This window comes from Salarias fasciatus, chromosome 16 (assembly GCF_902148845.1).
Source record: "Salarias fasciatus chromosome 16, fSalaFa1.1, whole genome shotgun sequence".
Taxonomy (NCBI): Eukaryota; Metazoa; Chordata; class Actinopteri; order Blenniiformes; family Blenniidae; genus Salarias; species Salarias fasciatus.
Window position 1 is genome coordinate 452,166 of NC_043760.1, and position 14,782 is coordinate 466,947.

Sequence of the window (14,782 nt, forward strand, 5' to 3'; positions counted from 1 at the left end):
CCACACGTCTGAGTGGGGAAAGCAGCTGAGCATGAAAAGCAGGTCACTCTGAGATGCGATTGGCTCGCTCTGTCACGTGACTGGAGTTGTATGAGGTACGTCAGCACGCAGCGTAAAGGTGCATTCAGGTGCACTCAGGATGGGTGGAAAATAACTGTTTCCATGATTTTTAACCTGGGTTACATGTACACCTGGTCCAAAGTTCTGTCTCCTCTGGTAGCACACTTCACATTTCGATGGAATTTGTGAAGCACTGATTTTAAGTCTGCGTGATTAAATTCCCCTGCTGCAACAACACTGTCCGGATGAGCTGTCAGGCTGTTATTGATGCTGCTGCTCACTTGAGCTAACGCTAGCTTAGCATTAGAGTCCGGGGCGATGTGTACAGCACAGATGTAAACACGGGAGATTTCACGTGGAAGACAGAATGGACGACACTTTAACAGTAGCAGTTCTGCCTCTGGACTACAGTTTATCCACCAACGTTCGGCTCGGTAGGCGATGCAGCCAGCTAGCTCGATAGCCGCATCTGGAATTGAGCTATCCAGCCAGGTCTCGGTGAAATGAAACACGAAGAATGATTTAAAGTCCTCCACAAAGCCATCTGCAGTCAGATCTCATCCAGCTTGTGACGGATTGATCTTGCATTGGAGAGAAAGATGATCGAGAGTGGTGGTTTTAAGGGGCTAGCCCTTAGCCGAGCCCCCCCCCCCCCCACTTGCCTCTCTTCTGCCTCTGCTCACAGCGTTTCCTCCTCCGGCTCGCTGCTGTCCCCGGAGGTGATTGGACGATCTCCGGGGGGATCAGATACTCCACAGACAGCTGATAATCTCCGTCCAGGTGTTCGTTACTGCGGTCTCAGAACGTTCACAAGCTGTGGGAAACAATGCACAGCGCAAAAGTAGGAGCTCCGGGCCGCTGCGACTGTGCGCGCCGCCATCTTGGGCCTTAAAGTGAACTGGAAGAATCTTTATCTGGTCTGAAACAATACGCTCAAAATTGGAACAGGATTTTTCATGATTATCTAACTGAACACGACTTTCCTCAAAACCCTCCAGATCACCGAGTCTCTGCCAAAGACACAAGCCATGGGAAGGATGACCTGGGGCCTCATTTACTAATGTTGCTTCCACTAAAAACGGGGCCTGAGAGTGGCGTGCTCCATTTCCTAATTAAAAAAGTACTTGGTGGAAGAATAAAGCACCGCTGTGCCAACTTTAACCCTGGAGGACAGAGATTCTGAGCACAGAAGAAGCTGAAACCACAAATACTGAGGTGGAGAATTGAACCAGGTTCCTCTCTTACCTTCAGTTTCCTCAATTCAATTCAATTCAGCTTTATTCAGCTTTATATTCTCACTGATCATACTTTAAGGCTCTGAAGGTTCCATGAATATTTTCTAATCAGAGGCAGCAGGTTGATTTAGAGTGACGCTGCTTTTCCAGACAGAAGAAACACAAGACTCACCATGACTCTACTGATCTGCTGGAGTCTGCAGGACCCACACACCTCACGTTCTCCGTGTTCTCCACAGAACCCTGGAGTCAGGACTCCACCTGCCGGTGTCATGTCAAAGAAGTTTCCCGATCTAAAGTGTTTCCTGCTTGTTTACGAATTAGCTTCCTGCCAAAATAAAAGCTTCTGTTCTCTTGCTCTAGATGTATTAAAGGTTGTATAGAAGATCTTTATTACTAACAAAAATGAATTAAAGCTAAAAAATGGTGTTACTAAGCTGTAGCGGCCTTGTTTTTATTGTGATCAAAAAGAAAAGAAACATTAATAAACTCTGGAAGTTGTAAAACCAACATTACTTTAGCCAATCAATAAGGAGGCAGCCTCGTTATCTATTGGTTTTCTAACTTGTCAATCAACCTCTCTACATTTGTAGCGTAGCTGTCCTGCTCCTACGCCCTTTTCGTCCCCCCTCCCCCATGCGCTCCCCCCTGCTGGGCTCTGCTGCTGCTATCAACACCTTTTCATCTGCAGACTTGAGACAATTGCCACAAACAACGTATGTTTTAATCTTAAAACAAGACTTGTATGAAACAGTCTGGAGAGTGGGGGGGGGGGGGGTGTTTACACACAGATCAGCTGTGAGCTCCAGTCTGCTCCAGTCCTGCAGCTCCACACAAACCTCCCCGTCCTCCTCTGATCCACCGAGACCAGGGACGGCTCAGGGACAGGGTTTTACTCATATTGGCTGTTTTGTGTTGCTCAAAAGGACACGTTGGTAGCTATGTGTTAGCGCTATGATGCTAAGTTGCTACATGCTACATGCTGCTTTCTGCGCAGGAGGAGGCGTTCCTCCGGAGAGAGCAGGGGGGGAGGGGTGTGGGTCACGCATGGCAGCGTTTCAAAAAGGACTAACTGTCACTGGATTTCTCTCTCCATGGAAAATCCTCCATACAACCTTTAATAGAGCCTGACAGTGCCTTTTCCTTCTCTTTATTTTGATAAAATGGCGTGTTGCTCAGCGATCAGCCCGCTACTCTTATGAAACAGAAACATTTTGCAGTATAATGTAAAAAAACAATAAATATATGAGGAAATATATTCCCATGTATGAGATTTAATATTCTATATTTCCCAGTATATTACATGATAATTCAATACTGTGGTGGTGGGCGTGGTTTAGCTCTGGAGGAGGGAGGAGGGACGAGGAGGGTCGCTGGCGGCGGTTGCCAGGAGGCTTCTGGGGAAGGTAACTGTGATCAGCTAGGAATGATTATTGATTGCCCCTCCCCTCTCCCCCCTCCCCCATCATCTGATGCCAGGAAAGGCATAAATTCAGTTTCTGCAGGAGACAAGAGGGAGAAAAAAACTGCAGCAACATCTGGACAGCGGACAGGAAGCATGTGGAGGTTAGAGGCTTTTGGTAGAGGTGGTGGAGGCTGAGGGCTTTTGGTGGAGGCTGGGGGCTTTTGGTGGGAGCTGGGGGCTTTTGGTGGAGGCCCGGGGATTTTGGTGGCAGCTGGGGGATTTTGGTGGAGGCTGGGGGCTTTTGGTGGAGGCCCGGGGATTTTGGTGGCAGCTGGGGGATTTTGGTGGAGGCTGGGGGCTTTTGGTGGAGGCTGGGGGCTTTTGGTGGCAGCTGGGGGATTTTGGTGGTGGCTGGGGGATTTTGGTGGAGGCCGGGGGCTTTTGGTGGCGGCTGGGGGATTTTGGTGGAGGCTGGGGGCTTTTGGTGGAGGCCCGGGGATTTTGGTGGCAGCTGGGGATTTTGGTGGAGGCTGGGGGCTTTTGGTGGAGGCTGGGGGCTTTTGGTGGAGGCCCGGGGATTTTGGTGGCAGCTGGGGGCTTTTGGTGGAGGCTGGGGGCTTTTGGTGGAGGCTGGGGGCTTTTGGTGGCAGCTGGGGGATTTTGGTGGTGGCTGAGGGATTTTGGTGGAGGCCGGGGGCTTTTGGTGGCAGCTGGGGGATTTTGGTGGAGGCTGGGGGCTTTTGGTGGAGGCCCGGGGATTTGGGTGGTGGCTGGGGGCTTTTGGTGGCAGCTGGGGGCTTTTGGTGGAGGCTGGGGGCTTTTGGTGGCAGCTGGGGGCTTTTGAGGGAGGCTGAGGGCTTTTGGTGGAGGCTGGGGGCTTTTGGTGGCAGCTGGGGGCTTTTGGTGGAGGCCGGGGGCTTTTGGTGGCAGCTGGGGGCTTTTGGTGGAGGCCGGGGGATGTTGGTGGAGGTTGGGGGCTTTTGGTGGCAGCTGGGGGCTTTTGGTGGCAGCTGGGGGCTTTTGGTGGAGACTGGGGGCTTTTGGTGGCAGCTGGGGGCTTTTGGTGGAGGCCGGGGGATTTTGGTGGAGGCTGGGGGCTTTTGGTGGCAGCTGGGGGCTTTTGGTGGCAGCTGGGGGCTTTTGAGGGAGGCTGAGGGCTTTTGGTGGAGGCCGGGGGCTTTTGGTGGGAGCTGGGGGATTTTGGTGGAGGCTGAGGGTTTTTGGTGGAGGCTGGGGGCTTTTGGTGGCAGCTGGGGGCTTTTGAGGGAGGCTGAGGGCTTTTGGTGGAGGCTGGGGGCTTTTGGTGGCAGCTGGGGGCTTTTGGTGGCAGCTGGGGGCTTTGAAATATATTGGTAAAGATATTTTTCATTTCATTTGAGTAACTAAATGTAACCCTGGGTAAAAACCTCCAAATTCCCAACTTTTGCAGGTCCCTCAAATGCATCGCAATCACCTCACAGGTCACGTGTCCCACAACCAATCCAAGGTTTTGGAGGGAAAGTTAACTGCGACCTCACTTCCTGTCCTGTCCTGTGTGGGGAGAGGAGCTGAGGAAGGTCTCTGCCCGCCTGGAACTCTGGATCGAGGACTTTTTCATGTCGTGCTTGATGAGAACTGGCCAGGCGTGCTGCTCTTTATTTGAGTAACTGATGGCGAGCCAGCGAATCAGCGGCCAGGAGCCTGAAGAAACCCCCTCAGTCTGGACTAAACCGGTAGTCGGATAGGAGGCTGGTGCAGTTGCTCTCTCCCCTCACCTGCTCGCGCATCCATTGCACCACTTCCACAATACTCTCTCTCTCTCCAGACATTTGTGTCTTTACCAAACCCCACCAAGGCAATAGTTAACTTATGGACATTTGTTGGGGTATAATGGAGAGTGATTAAGAAGAAGCCCGAGACCCTACTGGACACTGAAGTTATTTTCTTTATCTTGAGTCACTCAGTCTATATATGTTTGTCCACTGTAAATATATTGGGTTGCTTGTTTAATAGTTCTGTTTTGTTTGTCACATTTAATATACAATGCTTGCACTTAAAGCTCGTGTCCGGAGTTTTGAAAGAGAGGTTGTTTTTTTTTAATCCAACGTCTGGAGGTTCCGCCTTCTCTCTGCTTTCATGAGCGACCAAGCCACGCCCCTTTAATTGTAAACACTATTATCTGTGGGGTGAAAATGAGAGCCTCTGAGTCCTGCAGCATCCTCCATGTTGAGCTGTTTCCGGTGGATGTTCAGCAGACAGTGGATATATCTGCTGCAGAGCTAACTCTCCTCTGCTGGGCGAGCGGCCGTGCTCTCTGGCTGCTCCACACTTCGATTGACAACACGAGAACGCGGAAGCTCGAAATCCATTGGCTGACGCTGACCGGCGCTTTTTCGGATAACATGGGGGTCTATGAGACGAAGGCGGGGCTCATTAATACATTTTTATATTGCTTAATGCTAGGCCTGGGCGATTATATGATCGTGATTGGTGATCGCGATTAATTTCCAGTCAATCACGGTGATCAGCTGAGAGCACATTTACTCGATCAGACATGGTAGAAATGAGCGTAACACAGCCAATCACAGTCGACTTTTTCCTGCTCAACTCCCGCCTGTAAGTTGTCTGAGAAGTAAACAGAGATGAACGTGGAGCCGAGGGCAGCGAAGCAGATGAAGTCAGCCATGCCTCGGCGTTTTCCTCTGAAGATGAGGCTGCTGCTGACAGGACAGGCTGCTCCACCCGCACCGCTGCTCGCTCACCGCTGCTAGCTCACCGCTGCTAGCACACCGCCGCTAGCTCACCGGTCCGCAAGGACTTCTGAGTCCAGGAACTACTTGTGATACAGTTTAACTAACGATCGTTCAGTTCTTCTCTTTTACTGAAAATGACGCTGCATCGCATCATTGAACATATCATCACTTCTTGCCGCTAAAACTCTTCTTCTAACAACATGCAGAGAGAGGCTGCAGCGGCTGCAGCGCCGTTCTTCCTCTGTGGTGTCTGTGTAAAACAAGGTTGAACATGCAAACAGCACCCCTAGTGGCAGGAAGTGCAAATGCAGTCATGGCGTCGCCTGTGGCCGTGGTCTGAAAGAGGATCTCCTGGGGTTACTCCAAATGTTTCAGAAACCAGAATATTTATCTTAACAGGAATATTGACTGCACGTCGAATATTGACTCCAGTGTCGTCTTTTCAGGCCACTGCACCATACGAGCAACATTCTAAGAGGAGAAAAACGATTACTTTTGTCTATTTTTTTTGTATTATTGTAGTTTTGTACTGTTACATTTTAAGTCTAATCTGTCCGATCTAGATTCTTTAAATTTTGTACATTTGGTGCAAGCATTAATGATGCAGCAGCATATTTAGCATCATAACTTGAAAATAATGTTCGTTCTAAAGCACCTTCATTATCCCCAGGCGGTTTCTTTAGTTTTTTAAAAAATCCTCAGGGCTGTAAACTGTCACACTTTAACTAACAATCGTTCAGTTCTTCTCTTTTACTGTAAAAACGGTGCATCGCAGGATTTTATTGTCTTGGTGCTAGATTTTTTTTCCATTTACTGCACTGTTCAGTGAGATTGTTATAATTTTCTATGCTTATATTATTTAATTTGCATTGCTATTTACTTGGTTTCTTAATAAAATGTTAAACTATTCTATAGTTCTAGTTTTCAGTGCAGATGCTTTAAAACTGGTTTAAAAACAATATAATATATCGTGATTTTAATCGAGATCGAATGATATGAAGAAAAAAATCGTGATCATTTTTTTTGCCATATCGCCCAGCCCTACTTTATGCTAATATTATATTGTAGTATGAATCAGACTGACACATTGAAGCTCCGTTGAAAAATGATACATACGTTGGAAACGAACAGAAACTCCGGACACCAGCTTTAAACTGACCTGGAGTTCTGTGTTTACTGTCCTCCGCCCTGCAGTCGTCAAACTTAGAATCTTTTGCCTACCTAGCCCAATTTAAATAGTCAAATTAGTGGTGATGAATGATTACATAATGTAATGAAAAGCCTGTTACATAAACCTGTTGAGTGATGAGAATTATGGGCAGAATAAACCAGGTTAGTAGCTGAGGAAAAAAACAGATTTGTCCCCGAAGACATGGAGATCTTCACCAATCAGATCCTGATCAGAGCAAACCACATTCAGTTCAATAATCAATAATCTGAGATGATATCTAAACATGGACTTGTGGTTCCACAGCACTGAAACACCGTCTCCCACCACTTTTAAGGACAGACCAGTCCACTGAGGACACGTCGGTCCACTGAGGACATCAGTCCACTGAGAACAGACCAGTCCACTGAGGACACACCAGTCCACTGAGGACACACCAGTCCACTGAGAACAGACCGGTCCACTGAGGACAGACCAGTCCACTGAGGACAGACCAGTCCACTGAGGACACACCAGTCCACTGAGGACACACCAGTCCACTGAGAACAGACCGTGCCACTGAGAACAGACCGAGGACACACCAGTCCACTGAGGACACACCAGTCCACTGAGAACAGACCAGTCCACTGAGGACAGACCAGTCCACTGAGAACAGACCGAGGACACACCAGTCCACTGAGGACACACCAGTCCACTGAGAACAGACCGGTCCACTGAGGACAGACCAGTCCACTGAGGACAGACCAGTCCACTGAGGACAGACCAGTCCACTGAGGACACACCAGTCCACTGAGGACAGACCGGTCCACTGAGGATAGACCAGTCCACTGAGGACACACCGGTCCACTGAGGACAGACCGAGGACACACCAGTCCACTGAGGACACACCAGTCCACTGAGAACAGACCAGTCCACTGAGGACACACCAGTCCACTGAGGACACACCAGTCCACTGAGGACACACCAGTCCACTGAGAACAGACCGGTCCACTGAGGACAGACCGAGGACACACCAGTCCACTGAGGACACACCAGTCCACTGAGAACAGACCGGTCCACTGAGGACAGACCAGTCCACTGAGGACAGACCAGTCCACTGAGGACAGACCAGTCCACTGAGGACAGACCAGTCCACTGAGGACAGACCGAGGACACACCAGTCCACTGAGGACACACCAGTCCACTGAGGACACACCAGTCCACTGAGGACACACCAGTCCACTGAGGACAGACCGGTCCACTGAGGACAGACCGGTCCACTGAGGACAGACCAGTCCACTGAGGACACACCAGTCCACTGAGGACAGACCGGTCCACTGAGGATAGACCAGTCCACTGAGGACACACCGGTCCACTGAGGACAGACCGAGGACACACCAGTCCACTGAGGACACACCAGTCCACTGAGAACAGACCAGTCCACTGAGGACACACCAGTCCACTGAGGACACACCAGTCCACTGAGGACACACCAGTCCACTGAGGACACACCAGTCCACTGAGAACAGACCGGTCCACTGAGGACAGACCAGTCCACTGAGGACAGACCAGTCCACTGAGGACAGACCAGTCCACTGAGGACACACCGGTCCACTGAGGACAGACCGAGGACACACCAGTCCACTGAGGACACACCAGTCCACTGAGGACACACCAGTCCACTGAGGACACACCAGTCCACTGAGGACAGACCGGTCCACTGAGGACAGACCGGTCCACTGAGGATAGACCAGTCCACTGAGGACACACCGGTCCACTGAGGACAGACCGAGGACACACCAGTCCACTGAGGACACACCAGTCCACTGAGGACAGACCAGTCCACTGAGGACAGACCAGTCCACTGAGAACAGACCGGTCCACTGAGGACACGTCGGTCCACTGAGGACATCAGTCCACTGAGAACAGACCAGTTCACTGAGGACACACCAGTCCACTGAGGACACACCAGTCCACTGAGGACAGACCAGTCCACTGAGGACAGACCGAGGACACACCAGTCCACTGAGGACAGACCAGTCCACTGAGAACAGACCAGTCCACTGAGAACACACCAGTCCACTGAGGACAGACCAGTCCACTGAGGACAGACCGGTCCACTGAGAACAGACCGGTCCACTGAGGACAGACCAGTCCACTGAGGACAGACCAGTCCACTGAGGACACACCAGTCCACTGAGAACAGACCAGTCCACTGAGGACAGACCGGTCCACTGAGGACACACCAGTCCACTGAGGACAGACCGAGGACACACCAGTCCACTGAGGACAGACCGAGGACACACCAGTCCACTGAGGACAGACCAGTCCACTGAGAACAGACCGGTCCACTGAGAACAGACCAGTCCACTGAGGACAGACCAGTCCACTGAGAACAGACCGGTCCACTGAGGACAGACCAGTCCACTGAGGACAGACCAGTCCACTGAGAACAGACCAGTCCACTGAGGACAGACCAGTCCACTGAGGACAGACCAGTCCACTGAGAACAGACCAGTCCACTGAGGACAGACCGAGGACACACCAGTCCACTGAGGACAGACCAGTCCACTGAGAACAGACCGGTCCACTGAGGACAGACCAGTCCACTGAGGACAGACCGGTCCACTGAGGACATCAGTCCACTGAGGACAGACCAGTCCACTGAGGACAGACCAGTCCACTGAGAACAGACCAGTCCACTGAGGACAGACCGAGGACACACCAGTCCACTGAGGACAGACCAGTCCACTGAGAACAGACCAGTCCACTGAGGACAGACAGAGGACACACCAGTCCACTGAGAACAGACCAGTCCACTGAGGACAGACCGAGGACACACCGGTCCACTGAGGACAGACCGGTCCACTGAGGACAGACCGGTCCACTGAGGACACACCGGTCCACTGAGGACAGACCGGTCCACTGAGGACAGACCGGTCCACTGAGGACACACCAGTCCACTGAGGACACACCGGTCCACTGAGGACAGACCGGTCCACTGAGGACAGACCGAGGACACACCGGTCCACTGAGGACAGACGGGTCCACTGAGGACAGACCGGTCCACTGAGGACAGACGGGTCCACTGAGGACAGACCGGTCCACTGAGGACACACCAGTCCACTGAGGACAGACCGGTCCACTGAGGACAGACCGGTCCACTGAGGACACACCAGTCCACTGAGGACAGACCGGTCCACTGAGGACAGACCGGTCCACTGGTGTGAGTCCATGGCTGCTTCGGGGCCGAGCTGGTGTGACGGGCAGCCTGTACCGGAGCCGCGCAGCTCTGGCCTACACTGGCCATAGATTTGCTAATGGCCACGCCCCCTGCTGCCCAGCAATGCACTGATAACTGACAGACATCAGATGAAGCGCCAAAGGCTGGGTGGCTACCTGTTGATAAACGAGCTAGCATCGTGGTTGACCCGCCAATAAAATGGACACATTTGTGCGAGAACCCTCCCGTGTGGACGACTGAGGACAGGAGCAGGGCAGGTGTCAGGCAGACAAAAGATCGGACTTTTCAAGCTGCCTGGGTAAATAACCACGGGTAAACTGCAGTGCTGCAAAAAGAGGTGTTTTCTGAAGTTTGCAGCACAGCTAAAACATGGGCGCCCCTTCCCCATCCGCCACAGAGCTTCTGTTCATGGTTTTTCCAGCTGGGCCAAAGCACCGGGCAGAGTTCAAACTAACGAAAAGTCAAATACGAATTGAGATTTTTTGCGTAATTCTCAGCCTGGCAAAATCATGTAGTCAATAATGATTTATTTTAGCTCGAGCACTACAGAGTACTTTTATTTTATAAAATAATATTCGCCAGGTTTTCAACGTGAAAGTCCAAACTGGACTTCGCATTACCCCGGAACCAGCATAACATCATGGCCATGATGAGCATAGACCTCCGATACATAGACCCCATGCTGACAGTGACAGGACACATCCGCCAAGTCGAGACTGTATATATCTATATTGCCTACGCGCCGCCGTCTTGTGGAAGGAAGCAGCAGTGAATGAAAGTCTATGGAGGTCAGAGGTTCTCCTGAGGTGGTTCTACTGCCTGACGTGAACCGGTGGTTGGTCAGTCGTTTGGGGTGGGCGTGGTTACAGCTCGTTCTGAATATTCCAATAGATTACTCAAATATGCATGAATGAAGAGAAACACTGAAGCTTTTATAAGGGAATCACACACTAATAAAGCTAAAAGTCACTTTTTTATGATGTGAATTGGAGCATTTAGTTTAAATTCTGAGCTTTATTTTTTCACCTTACTTCACAGCGGTTCATCGACGGCTGGTTCCTGCTTCTATGTACTACTGCGAGAGAACGTTGAAAACTTTTATGGTACAGTGTGCAGAAACTAAAATCTGCACACATGGTGCATGATAATCGTGTCCATAGCTTGCCACTTGCTTATTACCCACTTTAACGCTAAGTACAGCCTGTTGAAACTCACTGCAGTGACTTATGTGTCCAGCTCGTTTCCTGCAGTTCCAAAGTCTTGTGATCTGGTCCAAGTCTTTACACTTACCTTTTACCATCATTTATCCCTGATATTACAAATTAGCAAGAACTGGTTCCAAGTACAAGGTACAAAAAACTGAACAAGCATCTCTGGAAAAGGTTTGGTTTTTATTTTTGATCTGACTGCGTGGGGCAAACTGTACATATGGCTGGGCACAGACGGAACAAAGTCAACAAAGGCAACAATGACTTCTTGGCATAAGCGTGGAAAACTTTTCCACATGACAGATTCCTTTGGGATACGGACCGAGTCTCTGCTGTCCGAGTGTTTCACCTCGTGAGGAAACAAACAGAAGGAGTCAAACTACAGCGATATGTCCCCAAAGCCCTGGACAGAGACGGAGAGGTGGAAACAGCTCGGTGCCGTGGACGTGGCACACGCAGACGGCCGGGGTAGGGCTGCAGACGGCCGGGATAGGGCTGCAGACGGCCGGGATAGGGCTGCAGACGGCCGGGGTAGGGCTGCAGACGGCCGGGATAGGGCTGCAGACAGCCGGGGTAGGGCTGCAGACGGCCGGGGTAGGGCTGCAGACGGCCGGGATAGGGCTGCAGACAGCCGGGGTAGGGCTGCAGACGGCCGGGGTAGGGCTGCAGACGGCCGGGATAGAGCTGCAGACGGCCGGGATAGGGCTGCAGACGGCCGGGGTAGGGCTGCAGACGGCCGGGGTAGGGCTGCAGACGGCCGGGGTAGGGCTGCAGACGGCCGGGGTAGGGCTGCAGACGGCCGGGGTAGGGCTGCAGACGGCCGGGGTAGGGCTGCAGACGGCCGGGATAGGGCTGCAGACGGCCGGGGTAGGGCTGCAGACGGCCGGGGTAGGGCTGCAGACGGCCGGGGTAGGGCTGCAGACGGCCGGGGTAGGGCTGCAGACGGCTGTAAACAGCTGTAAACGGCTGTAGACGGCTGTAGACGGCGTGGTGCGGCGGACAAACGAGAAAACAGCAGCTCCCTTTAACCATGACTAGCTTTCCCTGAGAACTTCATTCAGAATGAAATCTGGAACAAGAACAGATTGAAAGTAAAGCGAAGGACGTACACAGCGCTGTCATTTAGCACCTGGATCCTTACAGACACTCTTCACACAAGTCAGCACAGCAACTCATTACAACTAATGCTGGTTAGATTTCAGGATTCGAACCAGTGTCCCGAGCAACCACAAACTTCCAGCCCCTGAAACCAAGACCAGAAGAGCCTGAGTCCTCCTGGTGGGGAGGATGTGACAGCAGGGGGATTGTGGGATATCTGGGATTATGGAAACGAGCCCCATCCTCCTGACACTATTTGGCATTTCACATATTTGCTCATTTGTTTTCCGGTTGTGAGGTTTCTGGTTCCCCCGGAGGCCCCAGAGACACTGGAGGCCCCGGAGACACTGGAGGCCCCAGGGGCACCGGAGACCCCGGAGACCCTGGAGACACCGGAGACACTGGAGACACTGGAGGCCCCGGAGACACTGGAGGCCCCGGAGACACTGGAGGCCCCAGGGGCACCGGAGGCCCCGGAGACCCCGGAGACACCGGAGACACTGGAGGCCCCGGAGACACTGGAGGCCCCGGAGACCCCGGAGGCCCCAGGGGCACCGGAGACCCCAGAGGCCCCGGAGACACTGGAGGTCCTGGAGACACTGGAGGCCCCAGAGACCCCGGAGGCCCCGGAGACCCCAGAGGCCCCGGAGACACTGGAGGCCCTGGAGACACCGGAGACACTGGAGGCCCCGGAGACACCGGAGACACTGGAGGCCCCGGAGACCCCAGGGGCACCGGAGACCCCGGAGACACCGGAGGCCCCGGAGACACCGGAGGCCCCGGAGACACCGGAGACACCGGAGGCCCCGGAGACACCGGAGACACCGGAGGCCCCGGAGACACCGGAGGCCCCGGAGACACCGGAGACACCGGAGGCCCCGGAGACACCGGAGACACCGGAGGCCCCGGAGACACCGGAGGCCCGGAGACACCGGAGGCCCCGGAGACACCGGAGGCCCCGGAGACACTGGAGACCCCGGAGACACCGGAGGCCCCGGAGACACTGGAGGCCCCGGAGACACTGGAGGCCCTGGAGACACCGGAGACCCCAGGGGCACCGGAGACCCCGGAGGCCCCGGAGACCCCGGAGGCCCCGGAGACACCGGAGGCCCCGGAGACACTGGAGGCCCCGGAGAATTCTGGATACTTGAGTTTTTATTTTGGCATCTTTAAGGCAAACAGAATAGCCTCCTCTGAAAACAGACGCACACAGAATAAAGATCACTGACACAAGATTTCATTGTTTCTACTTAGACGTGACGTTCCCTGTGAGAGGGAACAAGGTTCTGGAGGGTTCTGGAGGGTTCTGGAGGGTTCTGGAGGGTTCTGGAGGGTTCTGGAGGCCGAGACCAAATCAGCAGACAGGACGAGAGCTGGACTGAGTGGTGATGAAGAGTGGGCAGCTTTTAAACAAGCATCAGCACACACACACACACACACACACACACACACACACACACACACACACACACACACACACACACACACACACACACACACACACTGAAGCAGGCTTCAGTGTTGCATAGATACCAAGTGGGGTGCAGCGTTTCACAGATGGAGTCACAGTGATCGGGCAACAAAACAGAAAGAAAGACGAAGCGTCTGTTTGTCCGAGTGTCTTCGATCTTCTGCCGTCAGAATCTTCATGGAAAAAGAAAAACCACTGAGGAAGAGTCCCGTGGTTGGTTTGGCCCAGAGTGCTCTGTAGGTCTCATCTTAAACCACAGCTGTTCACTGAGGCCACCGGGTCTCCCACATCAGTGCTGTTCGGGCCCTCGCCGGGGTCAAGGGTCACAGTGCATCGCCCCACCGCACGCCGCCTTCAGAGCTCCTCCTTCTTCTTCCCCACCTTCTCCTGGTCGCGTCCTCGAAGGCTGCGCATGAAACCAGTGAATCCAGCCTCCTGAGAAGACGAGGGAGAGCTTAAATCAGGGGTGTCAAACAAAAGGTCCGGGGGCCAAAACCGGCCTGCAAAAGGCTCTAATCCGTTCCAGAAAACATTGATTTAAAAGACGTTTCTTAAGAGCAGAGACACAACCCACGGTGAGAGATCAGCGACGCTGCCATGAGGGCTAGCTAACTAGCATTAGCCTCAAAGACACGTGACGGTAAAAACAAGCAGGAAGCTTCGGGAGACGTTTTGTGGACATTTCACTGTTTTCACACCAGAAGGTTTCATTAGAACAAAAGTTACGAATGAAAGGACAGTTTCTGTTCATCCCTACCGTCCGCCGGAAGGCGGTGCTCACAGCACCGAACGGTCCTTCTCGCATGAGCACTTCCAGGAATGCATGACAACAACGGCACTTGTGACCCCTGGGTGACCCAACAAAGGTAATAAGTTGTGGCATCACCTCAGATTCGGTTCTTAAGAATCTTCTCACATGATCACAAGGATTCTGAGTGACAGGGAGCACGGTCGTCTGGGATTCACAGGAGCGTAGTTACATTCCAAACTCTCATTCTATTTAATCAAAAACTGACACCAGGCCGTGACTCCAACCTTGCCATTTGAAACTCCATCCAGCTGGGCTGATATTGCCACCACATGCACCTACAGGGCAGACGGAGGGCGACTTCCCTCCAGAGGGAACCATGGGTTCCTTGTGGATGTTGCACCCCTCAGCAACTTTCCACTACTGTACTGCTG

General features: G+C 52.7%; 3 protein-coding genes across 3 annotated transcripts in view; all 3 read right to left on the reverse strand.

Moving 5' to 3' along the window:
• Positions 1-2,862: 2,862 nt before the first annotated feature.
• LOC115403259 (extensin-1-like) lies at positions 2,863-12,063 on the reverse strand. The gene is made up of 2 exons (XM_030112117.1): positions 11,487-12,063; positions 2,863-3,890 (listed from the first exon to the last, which is right to left on the reverse strand). The coding sequence occupies exons 1-2, from the start codon at positions 12,061-12,063 to the stop codon at positions 2,863-2,865; spliced, it is 1,605 nt and encodes a 534-aa protein (XP_029967977.1).
• On the reverse strand, positions 11,513-13,363 carry LOC115403761 (collagen alpha-2(I) chain-like; the record flags this gene model as incomplete). Its single annotated transcript, XM_030112762.1, has 1 exon — positions 11,513-13,363. A coding segment is annotated over one exon (1,011 nt), but the record flags the coding sequence as incomplete, so codon positions are not given.
• pdia5 (protein disulfide isomerase family A, member 5) overlaps positions 13,227-14,782 on the reverse strand; it is a 104,959-nt gene continuing 103,403 nt past the window's right edge. Inside the window, exon 17 of the mRNA XM_030112743.1 lies at positions 13,227-14,035. Coding sequence (XP_029968603.1) covers positions 13,955-14,035 — 81 coding nt within the window. The 3' untranslated portion in view covers positions 13,227-13,954. The remainder of the gene's footprint in view (positions 14,036-14,782) is intronic.

Excerpts from the sequence above, each read along its gene's own strand:
- LOC115403259 (XM_030112117.1), bottom strand. The coding sequence starts at position 12,063 with ATGGTTAAAGGGAGCTGCTGTTTTCTCGTTTGTCCGCCGCACCACGCC. Across the intron at positions 3,891-11,486 it reads GCCCTACCCCGGCCGTCTGC|CTCCCACCAAAAGCCCCCGG; the intron begins GTGTGCCACGTC and ends AAAATCCCCCAG.